Source organism: Ceratotherium simum, chromosome 5 (assembly GCF_057802395.1).
Source record: "Ceratotherium simum simum isolate JZ-2026a chromosome 5, ASM5780239v1, whole genome shotgun sequence".
NCBI lineage: Eukaryota > Metazoa > Chordata > Mammalia > Perissodactyla > Rhinocerotidae > Ceratotherium > Ceratotherium simum.
This window is the reverse complement of record NC_141904.1, coordinates 40477901-40503799: the sequence shown is the minus strand read 5'-3', so window position 1 is coordinate 40503799 and position 25899 is coordinate 40477901. Positions and strand designations below refer to the sequence as shown.

General features: G+C 37.3%; 1 protein-coding gene across 6 annotated transcripts in view; it reads right to left on the bottom strand.

The window, feature by feature from the left end:
- Window positions 1-25899, bottom strand: part of GOLGA4 (golgin A4) — a 118329-nt gene that overhangs the window by 89568 nt on the left and 2862 nt on the right. For all 6 annotated transcript variants that reach the window (XR_015552195.1, XM_014790553.2, XM_087430715.1 and 3 more), the window contains exons 2-3: window positions 11890-11979; window positions 247-312 (exon numbers count right to left, since the gene is read on the bottom strand). Coding sequence is in view for 5 of the 6 variants with exons in the window: in XM_014790553.2 (XP_014646039.1) it covers window positions 247-312; window positions 11890-11979 (156 nt within the window). In the remaining variant the exon portion in view is untranslated. The remainder of the gene's footprint in view (window positions 1-246; window positions 313-11889; window positions 11980-25899) is intronic.

The following is a 25899-nucleotide window of genomic DNA, read 5'->3' as shown; positions in this document are numbered from 1 at the left end:
TTAATTAATTAATTTAATTAATTTTTAAATGAGCAATAATGGAATCTTATATCACTGGTGTATATACATGAACCACTTTCATTTAAAACTTTTTCCAAGAAACCATCAACAAACCTGGATTTTCCATACATACTGTATCAAATGTTTGGACATCACTGTTTCGATGTAAAGTCAAATGCTAATAATACAAATTCACCAACACTCTAAAATGACTTGCTATTTTTTAAAATAACATTAATAACAGACCTGAGGAGTCATTGGTTCACTTCCATTAACACTGTCTGGAGATTTCGTGGCTTGGATAGATGCATTCTAAGAAAAAGAAAGAAACATAGTAAAGAAAAGGAACAGAAAATTAAAGTACTAAAACTGTTAAGAACAAAGGCCAAGTACCAAGACCTTTCGATACATTTATCTATTAAATAAAATTAGTAATTGTTATTAGAACATTTTCATGCAAGGCAAAACTAGTATGATAAGTATTTTAGGAAATTCATTTTGCCGTGATATATATAACTAAATAGCAAAGATTAGTATGCAGCAAAATTTATTTCAAATTAATCACATACCTCTCTCCATTATAATGTCCCCAATTCTTCCCCCCATGACAAAATTAACATCAGGGATTCAATAGAAAAACTCATTCAAATACAAAACTATTCAGAAAAAGAAGTACTGTCAATTGTTTCCTACAATAAAATAATATTCAAATTAAAGTTCTTTGGGCTAAGCTCTGAAAAATATCTTGGTAACAAGAAATAAAAATGCCTCATTCATTTGAAGCCAGCAGTCTAAATGAAATGGTTATGACAATTTTCAGAAAAACTTATAATTAAAAATATCTTCTTCCTCATGTGAACTCTTTTTGTTTTGTTCTGTTGGCATGACAAATGCTCCACGTTAAGCAACATTTTACTGATTACATCATGCTGGCACAGGCTCCATGGTAATGGATGAGATTCAAAATTCTATATTGTATTCATGACACACTAAGTGTCTAACTAAAACTAGAGCTATAGAAGTAGCTCACGATAAAATAACTTCCATGTTTTAAAGAAAAGCATTGGACCAAACACTAGCCACTATGTTTCAGTAACTTGGTAGTTAAACAGTACATTTCCCCTACAATTCTACAGCTGACCAAGAAAAGGTCAAATATCTGACCTTACTTATTCTTAAATATAAGTGGAGAAAGGGCTCAGCTTTGCAAAAGTGTTCTCAAATTTTTGAACTCTCATTAGGCATTTGATACTATGAAATTATTAACTTTTAGGTGTGATAAACGTATTGTGGGTATATATTTTTAGTCTTTTATCTTTTAGAAATACGTATATACCAAAACATTTAGATGGAATAAGATTTCTGAAATTTGCTTCAAATAATCCAACAGAGATAGAGTGGTAGCTGCATGTGTGGTAAGCGTGGTAGTGGTGTGGTTAGGGAAGTGTAGGACGATGGTAATAAAATACGATGGCCACTAGTTATTAATTGTTGATACTGGGTAATAGATATTGGGGGAGGGGGGAGAATTCTTATACCACTATTACTATTTCCACTTTCGGAATATGTTTGAATTTTTCTCTAACAAAAATTTAAATACCTTCTCCTTCTAATATAAAAAAAGTAATCAGGGGCCAGCCTGGTGGCGTAGTGGTTAAGTGCACGCGCTCTGCTGCTGGCAGCCCGAGTTCGGATCCCGGGTGCGCACCAACACAACGCTTGCCAGGCCATGCTGTGGCGGCATCCCATATAAAGTGGAGGAAGATGGGCACGGATGTTAGCTCAGGGCTGATCTTCCTCACACACACAAAAAAAAGAGTAATCAAATTTTATCAGTCCAAGACATTTCCTTAAGGTTACATAGAGGAGAAAGGTTGGGGGAACATAGGAATTAACTTTTATCTTCCTGTTCTCTGGGATTTCAAAGAATTAGAAGTTGCAGACATGGCATATATTTATGTGGCATTATAATTAATGCTTTTCAGCCCTAAAAATATACTACACTACAAACTATAAAATAAAAAACATACTTTATAGAGATCAACAAGTCTCTCAGCCAGTCAATACAGTGACAAGGAATAAACAGTTAAATTATGAAGAAAGGAAATGAAAGGGGTTCATAAAATATTTAGGTTAGAAAGAAGAGTGGCAAGAGAGTCCATATTATTTTAAGTAAATTATTTCACACATTATTGTGGTCCATACAAAAAAGCTATTCTACAATTGTTTGAAATATCACCCTATCAAACAGCATAATATTTGAAAACTTTCCCTCCCTGCATATATATTTCAATTTATGTGTTATACTATATATCTAAATAAATTCAGGACAGTTAAGGAAATTATTGGCCTACAATACCCTGTAAATTTAAATTAGGAATCTCTAGAAGCAAAATTAGAGATTTTATCACTACCTGTAACACCTTCTTCATTTCTGCCCAGCAAATTCTTGTTCATCTTTCAACTTTCAAATGCCCCTTCTCTTGTGAAGCTTCATATGACTTGCCTGAAGGGCTAACACATTCCCTATGCCTGTATTTTCTTCTGTGAAGCCTTAATTCCTTTGTATTGTGTTTGTTGACATCTTTGTCCCCATACTAAACTATAAACTCTTGGAGGGCAGGAACCCTGCATTTTCATCTTGGTCCCCAGGACCTAACATTTTGCCTGACTGGTAGTAGAGGCTCAGCAAATGCTTGTTAAATCCTTACGCAGTTACTTCCTTCAGTGTAAGAAGACTTTTGAGGGCCTTCTCCCTGAGAGAAGCCTAAAGAATTAGCTCAACACACGTCAATACTCAACAGTCACCAATACCTTCTCCTGGAGACAATTCTTAGATAACAGGAAAACTTTTCTAAAGTGCATTTCATTTAAAATCACACACAGGTTCCCTGCCAGATTTGTCTTCAATTATGTTTTGTTCAATCTTTCAACAACTATTTATTGACTGCTGAGCATGAAGGACATAGCAACTTTTAGAATCTGAGTTAAAGAGATGCATTTTTCAAAAAACTACATTAAGGAAAAGTCAGCAGCTGGTGAATCCATAATGTAATGAATTACACCCTCACTAAATTTTTCTTCTACTATAGGTTATGCTACGTTTCCCTTTGCTACGTGGGAGAAATAAGTTTTTATCAGAACAAAACTTAAACATATTAATGAAGAATTTTAGCCTCCATTTTTAAATTATTAGCATTTTTCACAACAGGATAGGTACTCAATATAAATTACTTTTACATACTTATGGAAGTGGGTCTAGGAGAAGCTCTTCTTTTCTTTAAGTCACTATTACTACTACATGAAGTGTAAAAGCAATACCATTTCATGTTTTTAAAGTAAGTTGGTAAGTTGTCTCTAACTGGGACTCCTATCTCCCTCTCAAACCAGTTTTGAAAATAGTGAGGTGTTACTTATGGCCAGAACCAAGGAGAGATCACTTTCCCTGAGATCCAAGCTGAGGCATCACTAGAACTCTGAGCTGCTTTCTTTTCTAAAACCAAGTTTAGAAGGTAATTTAGGATTTCTACTGGCCCTGTGCAGACCAAGTCTTTACTGGCTGCATGGATTAAGTACAGAAACGTTCTAATTTCATCACCAGCTACTTAATAAGTTAAACCAATTCTCATTGTTTAAAAAAACCTCAATCCTAGTTCAGTCAGTGTCCAACCTAACATCAAAAGCTATCCTTACTGGGCAATCAAACATCTCTAAGCTTTAATTTGCTAAATTAAGAACTTAGATACTTTAGGAAAAAAGTCCCCTTTCCCAAAGTGAAATTATATACAAGATTCAAAACTGTATGAATTCAGTCAGTTGAAAAATAATGAGTTGATTATTTCCTTTCAGATGTTTAATACACAGAAAACTGGTACTCTCACAAAATAAGAAGCAATTATTTGTCACAGTAGAATCTACCAACCTACTCAATGGTAATTATAGATTTACATACGATGCATTTTTTTCCCTAAAAATGTGAGTCATATCTCAAAATACTGTCTTCCTACCAATACTAGAACAGACATTTCTAGCAATGCATACCTTTTTCAGTTAATGAACAAACATTCCCTAGGGAGAAAACTTAAGCATTTAGACCAAGTGAAGGTAGTCTTCATTACATTAATGAAAACAGTGTTATTTGTTGCTGTTAAAAATCTACCACAAAACACACCAGCCATCAGAATTCAGCAATTTACTCTCTGATTTTTTTAGAGCAGGGTTAGCAACAGGGCACTGAAGATGTAAGTGACAAGCAACATGAGATTTGCTTCTAGAATTACCAAATTACTTTGCTTCCCTACAAAGGGAATGCAGAAAGCGGTGGAAGGACTCACCACACTGTCTGTCTGTGTTTTAGGCTGTTTGGAGGAATCCAAAGCAAAGATAGTATACTCAGAGAGAAAAGCAGGCTCTGCTATCATCCCGGCTAGTAGCTGTCTCATTCAGTATAATAAGCAGAGGTATAAAAATAAAACAAATGATGAAAAACAAATCATAAGGGCATGTTGCAAAGTGTTCTCACCATATAGCATGCACAACACTATAACAGCCTTGCGCCACCACTGCCACCACCACCACTGCCACCATCACTCCACCCATAGAAATAATAAGTTGCTGGGAAAGATCAGGAAATGGAGGTGAGTTGAGCTGTTTAGGATTTCAAAGCCCAACTTTATAAACAACTTGCTTATGGCATACAAATGATATATGCAACAGGCACCACAGCACATAGCATATCTGGCAATTCGGAATAAGAGGTTATACCAATAAGACCAATATGTGGTAAAGAACACAAAGCCCTTCTGTAACATAAATTTTGAGCCGTTCATTTTTATACATTCAAAAAGATAGCACGGAAATTTATGGGGAGAATAAAACACATAATACTTTAATCATTTATTTGTACTGATATACAAAAATAGTTTTCTCCAGTACATACAGAAGAAACTTTTGAAACTGAAATTTATAAGTTTTAAGGATAACTTCTATTATACTAGTTCTTTTGATATATATTCTCTTTTGTGCCTCAGTTTTCTTTCAGAAACTGTACACTATATATCAAAATACTAACAATCATGAATTAGATGTATAAGAAATTATAATTAAAATTAACTTGTTTATGATGGTCACACAAATACACAGATGTGATAAAACTGCACAGAACTACACACACACACACACACACACACACACACAGGATAAGTGCATGTAAAACTGGTGAAATCTGAACAAGCTCTGCTGACATCACAGAGTTTACCAATGTCAATTTCCTTATTTTGATAGTGTACTATAGTTATACAAGATGTTACCTTTGGTAAACTGGGTAAAGGGTACATGGGGCCTCCCTAAAAAAAATTTTTCTAAATCCTGAGAATCTACGATTATTTCAAAATAAAAACTTTAAAAAATGAAACTTTTGAAGTATTAACTTAGTAGTTAATGTATGTTATTATATTATATATTAATAAAGAACTTATATCAGAAAATAAATGTCTGCAAAAGCTTAAGAACTTACACTTTTCATCTTACTACTGTAGAGTTATGGATACTAACTAGAGCCTTCACTAACTCTTCACCTGCCCCTACATTAGAGACCATCCATCCTATAGCTAGGACACATTTTTTAAAGTCTTTCTGTTATGTTAATAACTGGTACTCCTTGGGTAGGATTCAAGAATTGACTTCATACTAAATTTTAAAATTTAGTATTAGTAGTGTACTAAAATAGACCAAATGCCTGTTTGGCTCTAGGGAATCATCCTATCCAAAGTTTCTACTCTTGCTGAAAATCTTACTCTTCCAGGAACTCAGAAAGGTCATCCTTCGAATGGATGTTATTTTAAGTTAAAGGCTATACAAATTCACTCTTCTCTGGCTTCCAAAGTTAATTTTTGAAATGAAGTCACTCTTGCCCACACAAGGAAATAATTTAAAATTTCACAGTTAATAGTATATTTGAAATTTTAAGAGAAAAACACAAAAGCTGATACCCAGTATAGAAAAACACATTGACCAAACATTTCAAAAGAAGATGCTAACAAACAACAATTTACATGCCAGCCCTGAACCCAAGTAGAAGCAAAGTATATCAAAATTAGTTGCCACTGACAGCTACCTCAAAGCCTAAGGAGCCTTTCTCCCCACTGTTGTCCTTGTCATTTGCTTCTTATGCTTGTGAAAGTCTCACAAGAATCAGTTCCCAAATATTCTCAATAAAAGTCTATCGCAACTCAGTCTCTTTTCAAACTGTTCAAATTCTAATCCAAGTCTGCTAAGAATTTAATTCACGCCTTCTGTGTGGTCCCTCATTGAAGCCATCAGTCAAATTAACAATGATTGAAGTTTTATGTGTCTGAACATTCAGGAAGACTACCTGCAACTCCTATCAGATGTGTGTTGAAAGCTTTCAATCTATTCTTCATGTCTCACTCTCATACAAATTTTTTTCCTTAATCTCTATCTCTCTGTGTTTTTGGTGGGATTACTCAGTATTCTTTTTGAATTCTCTACTTTTCCCTTAAACTTGGACCAGTCTGAGTTTTATTCTGATTTACATTTTTATATCAATTTTTTTCTCATTTCTAGGATTTCCAATTGGTTCTTTTTCATATCTACCTAATCTAGCTTTGTTTTGGCCTGTCTTCTCCCCACAATTTTCTGTTCTTTTTAAGGAAATTATCACTTCATTTATCTTACTGAAGAGAGTTGTTTTAAAGTCTTTCCCAGATTGCTCTATTATTTTAATTTCATCTGGAGTAAATTTATACCCCAATTCCTGTTTAAATTGGCTGTCTTCTTAGCATTCATTTTAGAATTTTCATTTACAGGCTCATTTTGAGGAAGGTATTATCTTTATCCTTTCTTCTGTGTTCATCCCTCCTTAGGTAGTCAATCTGATTCCCTGAGCCTCGGTTTGGGTTTCCCGTCCTATGGCAATACAAGCCAATGTGAGGTTTGGCTCAGTTCTCGGTCATGAGGCCTCCCTAGGGACAGTAGCTTCTCATAATGGGCCACAGAGAGATCTAGGCAGCAGTTAGCAAAAGCTTTTTTCAACCTTCTTTCATCAGTGCTGGGAGCCCCACTTTAGCCCCTGGCTCAAAGCACTAAATCTAATTCTGGCAGCACAGAACCCTACCATTACTTCTCAACCAGAGTTCAAAGAGAAAATTAAGTCCTAATGCCTGCCCTAAGGCATCTGTTAGTATCTGCTATACGTAATGAATTAATGTGTCTCCTATGAATCAATGTATCTCCTATTAAGGGAGAGATCCCAAAAAGATTAGTACCGTAGCAAGTGTATAAGTCTCTCTGCCTTGAATAGGGGAAGTCCTGTTTCTATCTTCCCAGACACTGTTATACACAACTGTTAGTGGCAACACTTACCATTTTGGGTCAATTAAACTCATTCTATTCTTATTTGCAACAATGTATACCTTACGAAGTACTTGTGATAATATACTCTGCAGGACATACAAGAATAAAATTGTCTACAGCAGCAGCAGGTGAGGAAATATGCAGTACAGACTGCGGGTAAATCATTTTGAACAAATTCAAGACCATGACTTAAGGCCTTATTTTGTCTATATGGATATTTCCACTACACATTAAGTCTTTAAACAAAAAAGACAGCAAAAAAGGACAAGGTGGGGGCCGGCCTAGTGGTGTAGTGGTTAAGCTCGCGCACTCCACGGCCTGGGGTTTGCAGGTTCGGATCCTGGGCACGAACCTACACACCGTTTATCAAGCCATGCTGTGGCAGGCATCCCACATATAAAGTAGAGGAAGATGGGCATGGATGTTAGCCCAGGGCCAATCTTCCTCAGCAAAAGAGGAGGATAGGCAACAGATGTTAGCTCAGGGCTAATCTTCCTCATCAAAAAAAAAAAAAAAAAGGATAAGGTGTCCAAACTTGCCTAGCCTTAATCACCACTGAAAAAGACCAAGGGTATATAAAGATGGGAACAAAAGGATATCAGGCCAGGAAACCAGGAAAATAGCAATACAGATTCAAGGAATTTTTGCTAAGTCCCAGGGGACCTAAGACTTAAGAAAAATAAGCCATCAAAGATCAGCTTGCAACTCCAATTCTGAGGATGTTCAGCACACTCAACAAGAAAGTGGAACCAAAAGTTGCTTCTTCAAAAAGATCAACAAATCTTTAGTTTGACTACAGAGAAAAAAATAAAAAGAAAACTCATATTACTAAGATCAGAAATGAAAGGTGGGAAATTACTACTGCATTTACTGAAATAAAAATGATTATAAGGCAATACTATGAACAACTGTATGCCAATAAATTGAATAACTTGGATGACATAGACATATTCCTAGAAAGATGCAAATTACCAAAACTGACTCAGGAAGAAATAGAAAATCTCAATAGAACTATAAAAAAGTACAGAGATTGAATTAGTAATCAGTGTATCTCCCACAAAGAAAAGCCCAGGATCAGATGGCTTCACTGATAAATTATACCAAACATTTAAAGAATTAATATTAATCTTCACAAACTCTTCCCAAAAAACATAAGAAGGAACACTTCGTAACTCATTTTATGAGGCCAATATTATCCTGACACCAAAATCAGACATCACAAAAAAAGAAAACCGCAGACCAACATCTCTTATGAATATACACACAAAAACCCTCAACAAAATACTAGCAAATCAAAGCCGGTAATACAAGACTATACACCATGAACAAACACAATTTATCCCAGACATGCAAAGTGGGTTTAACATCCACAAACCAATTTATATAATACACCATATCAAGAGAATAAAGGACAAAACCACATGTCCATCTCAACAGATGCAAAGAAAGCATTCGACAAAATTCAACACTCAACAAACTAGGAAGGAGGGGCCAGCCTGGTGGCGCAAGCAGTTAAGCGCTCACACTCCACTGCAGCGGCCGGCCTGGGGTTCGCCGGTTCGGATCCCAGAGTGCACCGATGCACTGCTTGGCAAGCCATGCTGTGGCGGCATCCCATATAAAGTAGAGGAAGATGGGCACGGATGTTAGCCCAGGGCCAGTCTTCTTCAGCAAATAAAGAGGAGGATTGGCAGATGTTAGCACAGGGCTGATCTCCTCACCAAAAAAAAACCCAAACAAACAAACTAGGAAGGAAAGGGAACTTCCTCAACATGATAAAGGAGATCTACCAAACACTCACAGCTAACATACTTAATGACAAAAGGACTGAATGCTTTCCCCCTAAGATCAGGAATGAGACAAGTATGTCTGCTCTCACCACTCCTGTTCATCACTGTACTAGAGGTTCTAGCCAAGACAATAGGCAAGAAAATGTAATAAAAGGCAGCCAGATTAAAGGAAGATGTAAAACTACTTCTACAAGGTAGGAGTGCTATGGACTGAATGTTTGTGTCCCCCAAGATTCATATGTTGAAGCCCCAACCCTCAATGTGATGTTACTTGGAGGTGGAGCCTTTCGGAGGTAATTAGAGTTCAATGAGGTCCTGAGGGTGTGGTCCTCTTGATGGGATTAATGACTTTATAAAAAGAGAAAGAGGTCCGGCCCCGTGGCTTAGCGGTTAAGTGCACGCACTCCGCTGCTGGCCGCCCGGGTTCGGATCCCGGGTGCCACCGACACACCACTTCTCTGGCCATGCTGAGGCCACGTCCCACATACAGCAACTAGAAGGATGTACAGCTATGACATACAACTATGTACTGGGGCTTTGGGGGAAAAAAAAATAAATAAAATCTTTAAAAAGAAAAAAGAGAAAGAGACATGAGAGCTGCCCCCCAACTCCTCTCACCCCTCCTTCTCTTCCTGGTTACATGCATCAAGGAAAGGTCATGCTAGGACACAAGAAGATAGCTGAATGCAAACCAGGAAATAGGCCCTCACCAGACATCGAATCTGCTGGCACCTTGATCTTGGACTGCTCCAAAACTGTAGGAAATAAATTTCTGTTGTTTAAGCCACTCTGTTTACAGAATTTTGTTATAGCAGCCTAAACTGACTAAGACAGGGAAGACCTGCTCTACTAAGGGCAAGATTTAATACAGAACTGCAGTTATTAAGACACTGTGGTATTGGATTAAAGACAAACAAAGCAAAGAAACAATAGAGAGCCCAGAAACAAATCTACTCAAATACAAACAATTAATTTCTGAAAAAAAGGTAGCAGAGTAAAGCAGTATGAAAAGAATGGGACTACTGGATAGCCACGATGGGGAGGGGAAAAACTTGATCTCTACCTCACACCGTACTGAAAAATATCATTTCCAAATGAAGTGTAGATCCAAATGTGAAAAGCAAAACAGGAAAATACTCTCAGGATAAGAAAAGAATTCTTTAGTTTTTGTTTGTTTTGTGAGGAAGATCAGCCCTGAGCTACCATCTATTGCCAATCCTCCTCCATTTTTTCCCTTTTTCTCCCCAAAGCCCCAGTAGATAGTTGTATGTCATAGCTGCACATCCTTCTAGTTGCTGTATGTGGGACGCCACCTCAGCATGGCCAGACAAGCAGTGCCTCGGTGCACACCTGGGATCCGAACCTGGGCTGCCAGTAGTGGAGTGTACGCACTTAACCGCTAAGCCACGGGGCTGGCCCCAGAAAAGAATTTTTTAGTAAAAAACAAAAGACACTAGCCATAAAAGAAAATATTGATAAACTGGAGTACAATAAAACTAAGAACTTCTGTTCATCAAAGGACACCATTAAGTGAACAAAAGGCAAGCCACAGAGTGGAAGAAAATATCTGCAAGGCATATATCTAGTAAAAAACTCCTATCCACACTATATAAAAAAGAACTACAAATCAATAAGAAAAGGACAAACCAATAGAAAAATGAGCAAAATACTTAAAAACAAGCACTTCACAAAATATGAAATGGCCAATACACAGATGAAAAATGCTCAATCTTATTAGTCATCAGAGAATGTAAATTAAAATAACAATAAGAGAACACTACACACCCACCAGAATGGCTGAAATTAGAAAGACTAGCAAGGATGCAGAGCAACAGCAACTTTCATAAATTCCTGGCAGGAAGGTAAAGTTCTCCAACTACTCTGAAAAACAATGGGAATTATCTTCTAAAGTGTTAAAACTATGTATATCCTTTGACCCAGTGATTCTACTCCTAAGTACAGAGCAAAAGAAATGCAGGTATATGTGTACCAAAAGAAATGTACAATAATGTTCACAGCATAATTTACAATAGCCAAAAACTGGAGACAACCCAAATGTTAAACTATAATGTTTACGATAGGAAGCATAATTCAGTGGTACTACGTAAAGAAAAGGAAAGAAGCAAATAACAAAAAGTCAGGATGACAGTAATCTTTTGTGGGCGTGGGCAGGCAGAGGTAGCACTATAGTACTGGTAGTGTTCCTTTTCTTGACCTGGATGGTGGTTACACGGGGATTCACTTCCTAATAATTCACTGATTTGTAGACTTATGTCTTACCCTCTTTTCTATATCTGTGTCATACTTCACACAAAGAAAGAAAAAGTTGAAAAAAATCTAATCTGAGCTATGGCGCCAGCTGCAAGTCACATGGAATCAATTGTGTTACTTCACAGTTGCCAATCACCAGCTTGAAAATACAGGACTTTTCCCCATATGATGCTATAGTGAATGAACTGTTATCAAATTATTCTGAAAACTTCAAATATTAAAGGCCAAGTATATTATCCTGTCAAATTAAGATTCTCAAAGAAAACACACTTTAAAAAAGCATAACTACTATTTGCAAAAAAAGAATAATTATGTTACTAATAAAAATAATATCTAGGAATTAAATAATTGACCTGACAAATTACTTTCCCATTTTGTTATCAGTAGTAGCACTACATTTTAGATCAACAAGCTTCTTGTGAGAGGTTTATTAAAGAAGAAATGCCAAACTTACCTCTCTATTGGGAGTACCTTCATCAGGTTGCTCTGTAAATGAAGATGTCCTGCTCCTGGTTCTTATGGGTGTTGAAGAATTGGAGGAAGCCTAGATTAAAAAATTATTGCACAAATTAGAAGACTACATCGACTAGTGCACTATGTACAGGTAGTCCTTCTCTCGGTCCACGCCCAAATAACCCAGTGAAAGAAAGGAAAAGAGCAAACACATGAAAAACAGAAAAAGATAACTAAAATATAATCATCTAGAAGACCCAGGCTACCTACTGGGTCCTCGGTCTGACTCTGCCACCAACTAAAACTATGATCTTAGCTAACAACTTTTTGAGAGCTATGTGTCCTCATATTTTAGCTTGTGATGGTAACATAAGATCACAATATTAGGGGAAACGGAAACCAGGTGAGGAGTATATGAACACCCTCTGTACTATCTTGCTAATTTTCCTGTAAATCAAAATTATTCCAAAATAAAAAGTTGATTTAAAAAAAATAAGGTTGTCAACTCAATCTTTAAAGTGCCTTCCAGCTCTAACATTCAATACTATGAAATGCACAGGTAAACATCTCTCTAGTCAAGGGCCTTGCTTTAAGCCTACCTTGTACACCACAGCTAGATACTGAGACGCCAGTACATTTAGTTCTGTAAAGGACAGCCTGACTCCTATAATCTTCAGGGAAAAAAAAAAACCTCAGTAGAAAGGACCCAAAATTTAAACTAGGAGCCTGAGGTCTACACTAAGGTGAACTAAAAACAGTCCTAAAAGTATAAAGCCAAAACGTCAAGACCCTCCCCCACCCATAACAAAACTCATCCACTGATAGAAGTAAGTTTTGATGTCTTACCCTTTTGTAGTCTGCACAACCCTACATAAATAAAAGGCAATTGATAAATATTTGTTAAATAAATGATTGAATGAATGAACAAATGGAACTCTGATCTGTCAAGGTGGCACATACTGCTGTGGCTAGGTTGGAACAGAGAGATGATGAGAAACAGTGTACACACATACACACAATCTATACACATATATATATACATACATACACACATATACATATTTAGTTTACAATAAGTGTAACACTTCAAATCAAGACAGACGTTCAGTAAATGGTGTTGGGACAAATGGTCATCCATATGTGGGGAAAGACACCAATCAGATCCTTCCTTCATACTTAAGCTATATTAAAGATTTAAATAATTTTTAAAAATTGAAATATAGGGCCAGCCCCGTGGCTTAGTGCTTAAGCGCGCGCGCTCCGCTGCTAGCAGCCCCGGTTCGGATCCCGGGCACGCACCGACGCACCGCTTCTCCGGCCATGCTGAGGCCACGTCCCACATACAGCAACTAGAAGGCTGTGCAACTATGACATACAACTATCTACTGGGGCTTTGGGGGAAAAAAATAAATAAATAAAAATTTTTTTAAAAATTGAAGTATAAAAGAAAATATGTCTATTTCCATAATCTCTGAATGGGAAAGAGATTTTTTTGTCAAAAACAAAATCAAAAGGAAAAGTTTAATTGGGATGAGGGGGAAATAACATCAAAAAAAATGATGAAAGTTTAATAACTTTTTTTTTCCTAAACAGCTCTTATAAGTTAGAACTCAGAAAAGTCACTAACCCAGTCTTCTTTTCAAATAGGGCAGGTGACCTGAGCTCCATCAGTGAACATACCCACTCAGAGTCTCATAAGTGAGTTATCTGAGAAAACAGACATGCAAAATTAAAGTTGATCATCTGGCGAGCATGGAGACAGAGCTTCATGCAGTTGTGCACATGAGCTGTGCAGTGGAAGATGCAAGGCTGGTGCTAAGCTGAGGCAGCGGCAACGTTTTCATTAGTGCAGCCCCCCAGTGTGGCTGGGCATAGCAATCTGCCCAGACTTTCAGGTCTGCCTGGAAATTCTGTAAGCTACCAAATATTTCTTTAATAAATTCTTTTTCTGCTTAACTACCTACACTGACTTCTGTTGCTTACAAGTAAGAACTCCAACACACACATACCATACCGTCTAAAAGATGAACCAGAAAATCAACATGTGATAGATTAAATTAGCTATGTGCAGAAGTTACCTTAAGGGATAAGATATCCTTTCTCATTCAAGATAAACAGGAACTTGGGGCCGGCCCTGTGGCGTAGTGGTTAAGTGCGCGCTTCGCTGCTGGCGGCACGGGTTTGGATCCCGGGCGCGCACTGATGCATCACTTGTCAGGCCCTACTGTGGCAGCATCCCATATAAAGTGGAGCAAGATGGGCACAGATGTTAGCCCAGGGCCAGTCTTTCTCAGCAAAAAGAGGAGGACTCACATGGATGTTAGCTAAGAACTGATCTCCCTCACGAAAAATAAAATAAAATAAAAAGATAAATAGGAACAGTTAAGGACTTAAAAATTTAAATAGGAAAATGGTTGAATGTGAAATAAAGCTGAGGCCTTATCAACGTTTTCAATGTCTAGAAAATGTATGACTAGCAGTCAACATTGCACTTAGAAAATGGGAAAGGAAAGCATAGTCACTGGACATTGTTTATCCGGGACTGAGACTAAACTACAAATGCTCAGAGCACTTCAGAAAAAGTTTTCACTGAAGTTGAGGGAAATTCAAAAAACCCTTCCCACACCCAGAGCCATAATTTTCAAACCATGCCAGCTTCAAAGGCTGTAGATGCTTCAAAGGTTGCCACTATGAGGAGGAGGAGCTCCATTTCTATCTACCTTTAAATGGTTATGCCAGATCTCCTTTAATAAAAGGGCCATTGAAACAGCAAAAAGCTAGGAAAGTAATTAGAAAAGCACTACTAGACTAGAGAAAATAGCTCCTGACCAACCCTCTCTGCTGTGATTCTATCATCTCCAAGAAATATCTGGATTATTAATTCAGCTTTCCAAATGCCCAGATGCCAAGAAAGGGCTACCCTAGACAGAGGCCATCCAATCACTTGAAAAGTATACCCCTACTGCGAATTTTAACAATTGTCACTATGTCTTTATTCCTTGGCCTCATGTGAGCCTAATAAGTAACAGAGTGGCTCATCAGCTCTGGATAAACTGGCAAAATCAAATATTGGGGTTTACAAAGTCGAAGAATAGGTCCTAAAATACACTGTCCTCAGAAAAGTAGTACCACCTGGCAAGGCTTGGCCTGACAGCTTGTACTTTTTCCCCTGGAGCTGCAAGAGTAAGCATCACACGAGGGAATGGATATGACTATACAACATAAAACATGCATAAAAAATTAACTGTTTATCCAAAGGTCCTGGATCTTTAATGAGTTATCTTCACTTCAAAGTATAAAGGGATTTGGATTCCTTCAAACTAAACTTGGTCTAATTAACTCTCATAGCCATGAGAAATCTGAAGACAGATTTCTAAGCTATTTGTCGAAACGTGATGGCTATATCCAGGCCCACAATTAACATTTTTATTGCCCACTGATGGATTACTAACTGACCACAGGCCTCAATTTCAGTATAAGAAAAACCATTTTAGTCACTGTGGTAGGCAGAATTCTAAGATGACCCCAAATGACCCTCACCCTGTGAATATGGTGAGATCACTTCCCTCTTACATTATCATCTTTACATTATCTTACATTACATAGCAAAAGGGATTTTGCAGGTATATTTAAGGCCACTAATAAGTTGACTTTGAGTTAATCAAAAGATTATCTGGATGGGTCCAACGTTATCACATGAGCCCTTCAAATATGAGTCTAGAGTGCAGAGGCAAAAGGTAGAGAGATGCACTCCTGCTGTCCTTAAAGAAAGCAAAATGCCTATGGGGGCCAGTGGCAAGGAACTGCGGGTAGCCTCTAGGAGCTGAAAGTAGTCCCCTTCAACAGCCAGCAAGAAATAAGGACCTCAGTCCTACAACCACAAAGGACTAAATTCTACCACAACCACAGGTGCACGGAAGAGGACTCTAAGCTCCAGATGAGAACACAGTCTGGAGGACATCTTGATCTCAGCCTTGTGAGACCCTGAACAGAGAACCCAGTCACACCATGCCAGACTTCTGACCTACAGACCATGAAATAACAACTGGGTTACTAGGCACTAAAGTTGTGGTAATTTTTAGGCAACATTAGAAAACTAATACAATCACTTTTAGGAATAACAAGCCTTGAATGTCTTGTACCTATACCATCCATGACTTTTCATCATCTATCAAGACTCTGTTCAGATGTCACCCTGATCCTCTCCAGAAACGCCTTCCTATAACCACAGCACCCTGGGCACATTACCACCATACCAGGAGTATTTGTGTCTCAACCCCATGGTACAGAGACTACATCCGCCCTTCAAGACAAATGTAACACCCACCATAGCACATTAGCAGGCACTCTTAAATAAATAAGTGCTCTATAATTAAAAATGCTTTCAAACACTTCACCTCTTTTGAGCCTCGCAACCCAATATGAAAGGTAAGCAGAGGCCGGCCCTGTGGCTTGGTGGTTAAGTGCGCGCGCTGCAATGCTGGTGGCCCGGGTTCGGATCCCGGGTGCGCATCGAGGCACCACTTCTCCGTCCATCCTGAGGCCGAGTCCCACATACAGCAACTAGAAGGATGTGCAGCTATGACATACAACTATCTACTGGGGCTTTGGGGGGAAAAAATAAAATAAATAAAATCTTTAAAAAAAAAAAAAAAAAAAAAGAAAGGTAAGCAGAAATGGATATTATCATCTCCAATTTCCTGATGGGAAAAGAAGAAGCTTAGAATGTTTATGTGGCTTGCCCAGGTTGCATACGGCAAGAACTGGATTAGTTCACAGGTCTTCTGATTCCCTCATCCATTTCCTCAGTATTCTTTAGATCAATGTTTCTCAGATATTTTTTCACTCAGACCCACAGTCAAAAAAAAAACCCCAAAAACATGCATTTCACACAGAGAGTTCTAAAACAAAAGTTTCAAAGAACTTTAATCTTTCACATAAGATGCATATTTTCTGATCTCATTCTTTCATTTAAAAAAAAAACTGATCCCAACCCATTGATTCCACAACCCACTTGAACTGCTTTTACCAAACCATGTTGTCTTTGTAAGAACAGTGGTGATAAACATGGCCACTAACTCTTAAACCTAGAGTACACCAAATATATCTAATACATTTAGTGAGGAAGACTGGCCCTGAGCTAACACCTGTTGCCAATCTTCCTCTTTTTGCTTGAGGAGGAGCGGCCCTGAGCTAATATCTGTGCCCATCTTCCTCAGTTTTGTATGTGGGACGCCTCCACAGCATGGCTTGACAAGAAATGTAGGTCCGTGCCTGGGATCTGAACCCAGGCCGCCAAAGCAGAGCGTGCCAAACATAACCACTACATCACCAGGCCAGCCCCTAATATATTTTATTTACACTGAAAAATAGGAATTAAAAAGCATAAATCCTAGGTTGAACAACACAATCTAAAGATAACAAAACACACAAATTTTGGATATTCATATTACTGGGAAGTTCCATATGAAAGTCAGAACTATGTTAACCAAAGTTTATTCCATTAGAGGCTCTATTATCTGGGAGTTTTCATAGAAAAGATTATTCAAGATAGCTGAACTGTTAGAAAGATTTAGATAGATATACATATCTATCTAAAGTTATAGAATCAAAATGGTTAAAATTCATTGACACCTGAAGGGATCTGGAGATACCAGCGAGGTTTAACTATTTTGAATCTATGACTTTCTAAAATCAATTAACAGGGCCGGCCCCGTGGCTTGGTGGTTAAGTGAGCGCGCTCCACTGCTGGCGACCTGGGTTCGGATCCCGGGCTCGCACCGACGCGCTGCTTCTCCGGCCATGCTGAGGCCGCGTCCCACATACAGCAACTAGAAGGATGTGCAGCTATGACACACAACTATCTACTGGGGCTTTGGGGGGAAAAATAAATAAATAAAATCTTTAAAAAAAAATAAATAAATAAAAAATAAAATCAATTAACAAATTCTAGTTTTCAAAGATAAAAGGAAACTGAACATAATTTAACATTCTCTAGGTCAGTTGTCACTCTTGTCAATAGGCTACTTGTACTAAGTCTTCTCTACTCATTTTAGCCTGCTACTAGTTTAGAAACTAGATAACTACATTTATTGTAATTGTAGATAAGCATGAGGACGCTCTAAATGAGGGATTTTAAAGTTTTCTTACGAATAACTTACATTAGCTATGGAATGTGAAGTTGGTGACATTAAAATTTTGACTGCTCAGAGGCCTTTTGACTTATTTCCCTGTTCTTAAGTTATGCCCCAAACAGATGAGATGTTACTCTTACACAAGCATAACAAACATCTGGGCTTCATTCCTCCCTCCCACACCCATGGATAATCAATCATGGCAAGGACATCGCCATAGAATCCTTCTCATCACAGCCTTGCTGAACGTCTCTGCCAAATCTATTTGACATTCCAGCCCTAAAGGAACAGCCAAAGAAACTTGGAGTTAAGTCTTCACACAGACCTTTATATTCCAGTTAACAAAATTATTAGAGCTTTTTATCATGTCCTTAATAACGTACCTTCTACATCCTGCCATCTAAAATAATGCCAGAAACGAAACACTGCTCTCATGTTATAAATGCTTACCTCTCAAAAACAGCGTTGTTTTGTTTTTTGGGGGCTTTTTTTTTTTTTTTTGAGGAAGAGTGGCCCTGAGCTAACACCTGTTGCCAATCTTCCTCTTTTTCTTTTCTTTTTTTTTTTTCTCCCCAAAGCCCTAGTACACAGTTGTATATCCTAGTTGAAGGTCCTTCTAGTTCTTCTATGTGGGACACCGCCTCAGTATGGCTTGATGAGAGGTAAGTCCACGCCCAGCATCTGAACCAGCAAACCTCGGGCCGCCAAAGAGGAACGTGCAAACTGAACCGCTACACCACCAGGCTGGCCCCGCACAAAAAACAGCCCTTTAATACAATGAAATTTACTCATACAAAAATAATTTAAGGAAATTTCCAGTTAAACATGGCAGATGGACTACATGCTCCTATTATCTCTCCCTTGGTAAGAGTTAAGGAATTTCAACCAATTTTCAGAAGATTGGATGTGAATGAAAGAACAGTAAAGGAGGTAGCAGTTGAGAACACTACAATCCCAAAGACCTACAGACGGGAACATCGATGTGAAACAAGCCTATTTTCATCCCCAGAACCCTGAAAAGACTTAGGACTTAGGGGGCATGGCCGGTGGCATAGCAATTAAGTTCATGTGTTCCGCTTCCGTGGCCCAGGGTTCCCCAGTTCAGGTCCTGGACACAGAGCTACTCACCGCTCATCAAGCCATGCTGAGGCGGCACCCCACATAGAAGAGCTACAGCTCTACAACTATGATACACAACTATGCACTGGGACTTTGGGGAGAAAAAAGAAAAAAAAAAGATGATTGGCAACAGATGTTAGTGTAAGGCCAATCTTCCTCAAAAAATAAATAAATAAATATTAAAAATTAAAAAAACAAAAAGACTTAGGACTTAAAGCAAAATGTAATGTGCAGAAGTGAAGAGGTAGGACCAGAATTAGGAAGATTGGCTGAAAGATCCCCAGGTCCTCTGTTCCACATTACTTAGCCTCTGAAGAACCAGAAATTTATTTTCTACAGCCAGTGAGGCTCCAAAATGGGCGAAACCAAGCAGAGTAAAATAGGAGTGAAGCTCAAAATGTGTTACTAACCTTAGAGGGATTAAGTGATACTCTGTACAGTGAATAGTGGAACCCTAAGCCCACTTCTTCAGCCCTACTTCCAGAAAATTGGCAGCTTGGCTAATAACCTCTCACCTCTTCCCCAAAACACAGAATGCTTCTCTGGAGAAATCAAATGACCTCTTTAAAAAGACCTCTGGTCACCACGTAGGTCTTTCCCCCAATAATAAAGCCACTTTACAGCCTATCAACCAGCAGTGAGCCCCAGTGTCTCTCTGTCACATGCTACTTCCAAATAGCATGAGACTTTTAGTGCTTTACCCTTAAATATGACTAGATAGCCCAGAGTACTCAGTAGTTAAAGAAAGTTTCCAATGTAAAAGAGTGCGCCAAAAACAAGCAAAAGAAAAAAAAAAAAAAAACACCTAGAAAATATAAAAACAATAAAGAATAAAAGAAAACTTCAAAACAAAAGAATAAAAATCCCCATTATTCTCAGAAAGATAAAAGATATATCTGTATAACAAGAACAATGCTATAAAAAGCAAAAGACAATAAGAACTAGCCCTTGGAAATTTAAAAATAAGATAGCCAAAATTAAAAATTAAATTGAAGAGTTAGGTAAACTGAAGAAATCTCTCAAATGTAGAAGAAAAAAATAAAAATAGAACATAAAGGGCAAAATAATATTAATAAAAAATAAGAGAATCTATCCTCAACGCACAAAAGCTAACTAACTGGAGTTCCAGGAGAGAAGATAAAAAATAAAGGTGAGAGAATTATCAAAGAAATAATACCTAAAAGTTTCCAAGAATTTAAACACAGGAGTCACCATACTTAAAGTGCCCACTCAGTGTCCAGCAGAATGCATAAAGAAATCCATACAAAAGCATATTTACCAAGAAATTTCAACTACAAGATATAAAGGAAAGATCCTAAAGCCTCCAGAAAGAAAAAAAGAAGCAGAATGACAACGGACTTCTCAATAGCAATACTGCAAATGCAAAAGAAAGAAGCAATGCTTTAAAAATCATCTACCTTGGCAGGAAATCAATAGATACTGTTTAAAATGTACAAATCAACAAATAGCAAAGCAACAAAAGCTTATTATTTAGAAATATGAAGTTAAATATCTGGGGAAACAGAAATGTTGAGAATAGGAGAAGAGGACTGGAGGATTGGAGCAGAAAATGGTTTTTTGCATAACAGCCTTTTAGTAGTACTTGACCTTTTAAACTATGTAATATCTCATTTGATATTTTATTTGATAAAAATAAAATAAAAGCAAAATTTTATTTTAAAATTTTAATTAAAAATCATGAGTATTTAATATGTTCAGTACAAGGTATCCAATAACATTTCCAAGCATGATATATAGATTAAAAGACGATCTATTTCTCATCTTAAATCTTATCCAATAGTTGATAATGGGGCCGGCCCCGTGGCTTAGCGGTTAAGTGCGTGCGCGCGCTCCGCTGCTGGCGGCCCGGGGGGCGCGCACCGACGCACCGCTTCTCCCGCCACGCCCAGGCCGCGTCCCACATACAGCAACTAGAAGGATGTGCAGCTATGGCATACAACTATCTACTGGGGCTTTGGGGAGAAAAAATAAATAAATAAAATTATACAAAAAAAAATAGTTGATAATGAATAAGTGGATTGATATTCTCAACACTTCACACACTAGCTACTGTTACTAGAATATTTCAAGACCAGTCACATGGTACACGCTAACTTAACCAAATGATTTCACAAAGTAAATAAGATAGAAAAAGCAGATAATATCTTTACTAATGTAAGGAATATGCATTTGTTGAGAATTCATAATTTAAAAGTCAAATATTTCAGAAGATGAATTTATGTTTAAGTACAGAATAGTGATTAGGTTTCCAGTACAAGAATGCAGACTGAACACTATCATTTACTTCCTCTCCCTCCCCAAAAAAATCATTAAACCTAGGTAAAAAAAAAAAAATTAGAAAAATATATAGATTAATTAAAACTCTAGAACAAGAGAGAGAACATCAATAGTAAAAAGATAATGACAAACTTCTGAAGAATCAGAGGCAAACTTCTGAAGAATCAGAGGCAACAGAAATCAAACTGGTGGAGAAGTCAGGGCAAAGGTAGCTATAACTACAAACATGCACAGAAGAAGGCTGCAGGACAGGTGGCAACAACTTTCTCCAACAGGGAGGAAAAAAAAAATCATAGGTCTGGAGTACTAGAATAGGAGACTATTGTTCTCATTATTGCTCTCAAGGATTAATGATTTGTGCGACAAACAGGTACTTGGGGTCAGCTTCCTCCAACCCAAACACATCTCCAGACAAAAGTAACTGCAAAATATAATGAACAACCTGCCTTGTAGGTGTTAGAGCTCCAATAGTGGACTGGTGCCACAAAGGAGCAGGGTAACAATGCACTCCAGTTTGCCCATGACAATCCCAGTCTCACCCAGCTCATGCTAGTTTATGTTCTAAGACAATTATTAGTAGCATCACCTTTCATTCTCAAGAATGTTTGGATGATAAATTATATGGTCACCTTTCAAAGTAGGACACTCTTCGTTTTGGCTGGCAGAGGAGAAATTCTTGTCTGACTGTTCCCTTCCCAACCCACTCCCCACATACAAATTCTAGCCCTCCACTCAGGAGAGAAGTAGGTAAGAGCAGAGAAAACCCATGTCAGCTATCAAAATAAATCACTCTCCAGGACTTCATAAATATAAATGAACAACTAAAAATCACAAGACATTTTTCTTTAAAAAAAAAAAAAAGCAAAATAAGATGACCAATATGAATAAATATAACAAGCATAACAAGTGACTAATAAAAATCAGATAAATCAAAGAACATAACTTAAACATGTATGTATATATAATACAGAATTTTGAGAAGCTCTAGTTTCTATTAAACAACCACAAGCTGCTACTAAAAACTAAAACAAAGCAACAAGCATAGCACAGTGGTTAAGAGAATGGGCTTTAGAGCCACACTGCTTAGGTTCATATCTCAGCTTTATCATTTATTAGCTGTGTACCACAGACAAGTTACTTAACTTCCCTCGGCCTCAATTTCTTATCTGTAAAATGAGGATAATACAAGTCCATATGTTACACTATTTCATATATTAATTTAGATAATACATGCAATGCATTGAAAAAGTACCTGGCTAAAAATAATTACCCAATAAATGTTAACTAATATTATTATTATTTGTGGAAATTAAATATATGATAACTAGAATAAATTCAACAGAAGAAGGTGAAATAAAAATTTAAAGAAATTTCTCAAAACAATAGAATAAACAGAAAAAAAGAAATATATAAAAAGAAAGTTAGGATACACAAAGGATCTACCCAGAAAAATTAACAAGATTTCAAAAAGGGGGGAGGGGGATATAAAAGAGCAAAGATATAAAAGAAGAAAACTAGAAATTTTCTAAAATCAAGGGAAAAGAGAAGATTCAAAGATTAGGTTAACTACCAACAAAGAAAGAAAAGATCTGGAATTGGACTTCTCATCTGCAACACAGGATGCTAGAAGAAAAGGGAGAAATACTTTCAACAATCTGAGTGAAAATTTTCAACCTAGAATTTTATACCCAGCCAAATATATGTTTAAGTAAATGAGGACATCCTCCTAATAGTTTGTGATTTAGAAGGTGAAGAAACTAACCACTGTTAGCTAAAATCCTATGTTTTTAGAACCCTGACCTGCATTAACACATTAACTGAAGTTCTACATCAAAGTCTCCAGCCATGCTTTCTCACCTGGGTCAAGCAGGACGGGCTTTGAATGTGCATACAGCTTCCAGTGGGATGTAAAACTGAGGTACGTATAATTTGCAACCATGTCTCAGGATCTTTGAATCTCACAATTTAACAGACTGGGTTAACTCATCCCAAAAGCTAGGAAGACAAAGCTTCTCTTAGAACTTTTTCCTCCAGCTCTTACTATCAAACTAAGAAGCAGATGAAAGAACTTTGTATAGCCCTTACCCTATTCAAGTTTCATGGCAGATTTTTGTTTTAATCACATAAACAAGGATTGTTTTATTACTTAAAACACGAGAACTTAATACATATTCTATATAAAGCATTATCAATAGCCACTAAATGCTCCCTGACCAAAATACAGACTATAAACACTTGAGATATATTCTGATTCTTCTAATCTAAAAGTTCTCTCTGGGAGTTATGCTTTCCCCAGTTTCCAGACTGAGGCTAATTATTTGGTAAACTTGGATTTACAATGAGGCTATGTTCCTTCAGAAAGGGACTCTTTTCCCTGCTATTTGTGGAATTTTTTTTTTCAATTTCTATCACATAAACTATCATTCTGGGATCCCACTCTAAAAAAGTTATGATTCTTCAGGTTTGAGGTGGGGCCCACATTTTGCCTTTTTTAACTTAATTTGTTTATTGTGGTAAAACACATAACAAACTATCATTTTAACCATTTTTTGGTATACAGTTCAGTGGCATTAAGTATATTCACATTGTTGTGCAACCGTCACTATCATCCACTTCTAGAACTTTTTCATCTTTCCAAACTGAAACTCTATTCCCATTAAACAATAACTCCCAGGACCAGCCCAGGGGTGTAGCGGTTAAGTTTGCACATTCCGCTTCAGCAGCTCAGGGTTTGCCAGTCTGGATCCTGGGTGCGGACAGACGTACTCACTGCTCATCAAGCCATGCTGCAGCAGTGTCCCACACAGAAGAACTAGAAGGACCTACAACTAGGATATACAACTATGTCCTGGGGCTTTGGGGAGGAAAAAAAAAAAAAAGAGGAAGATTGGCAACAGATATTAGCTCAGGGCCAATCTTCCTCAAAAAAAAAAGAAAAAGAAGAAGAAGCATTTAAAAAAAATACAAATCTTCTAAAAGAAAAAAAAAAAACACAGAAAAACAATAATTTCCCATTCCCCCCCTCTCCAGTCCAGGGCAACCACCATTCTATTTTTTGCCTCTATGAATGTGACTAATCTAGGTATCTCATATAAGTGGAATCATACAACATTTGTCCATTTGTGTCTATACTTTTATAATTTTTAAGTTTTAGTAATATTTGAAAAAGGCTGAAAATGTTAGAAAATATTTTTATTCATGTACTACATAAATCCCAAGACAGTACAAGGTATTTTATATTACTTTTTAATGTTTCTTTTATCGAATTCATTCTGTAAAGAGCTTAAAAATCCAAAATAAATATTTGTTGTTAAGAAATAACATTAAGTGAACCTTGCTTTGAAATTTTTTTAACTTTATTTTTAACTAGTGATTAAGCTTAAAGTCATCATCAGAGTTGAACAAATGATTACTTAAAATAATATCTGCCAAGGAAAGGTTCACATAACCTTAGCACCAACAAAACAGAAGTGACTGGGGACTATTAGAAGGCTGTCTTGCTTTTATTGAATAATTTCAAAACCTTAAGGAATCCTATACTATATCACTATTACTATTGTTTTGCAAATATTGTGATGCAAATAGTTCATCCATCCCAGAGTTATCTACACCTGACAACTCACTCTACTTGAAACATACCTATCAGGCAATCTCACCTACGTAAAGCAAGCTAAGAACCAGGAAGTATGCACACAAAGGCCTCCAAAAAGTCAAAACTAATGTCTCAAAATTTGTGTTAATACACCAAAATCCACTAAAGAATCCCTCAGGAACTTGCCCTTATTTTACACAAAATTTTAAAAGTATAGGTGTCTTGATTCAAAGCCCACAGCAGTTCAAAAGCAGGAAGAACAAAGACATAGAGCAGATAGCAAGGGAGGCTACAAAATAATTACAAGTAGAGCACGGCACCGTGGCCCAGTGGTTCAAGTTCCGCACACACTCCGCTCCGGCGGTCTAGGTTTGCAAGTTCAGGTCTTGGGCGCAGACCTACTCCACTCACCAGCTGTGCTGTGGCAGTGTCCCACATATAAAGGAGAGGAAGACTGGCACCAATGTTAACCCAGGGCTAATCTCCCTCAAGCGAAAAAGAGGACTGCCAACAGATGTTAGCTCAAGGCAAATCTTCCTCAGCAAAAAAATTAAAAATAAAAATAAAAAAATAATTATAAGTAGTCCAAGAACAAACAAACAAACAAATTCACTTGAGTGGGTAAAAGGGAACTGGCTTTTACACCCCATTAAATTCTTGAGGGCATGGTGCCTTCGAGACAATTTATACAAAAATGAAGAAATGATAATATACAAATTCAAGATCTTTTGCTTAAGAAAACAAAGATACGTGTAATCTGTTGCAAAAGAATTGTCATCAAAAAAGGTTTTTCTGGGGCAGGCCTGGTGGCGCAAGTGGTTAAATGCACAGGCTCCGCTGCAGCAGGCCGGGGTTCGCAGGTTCGGAC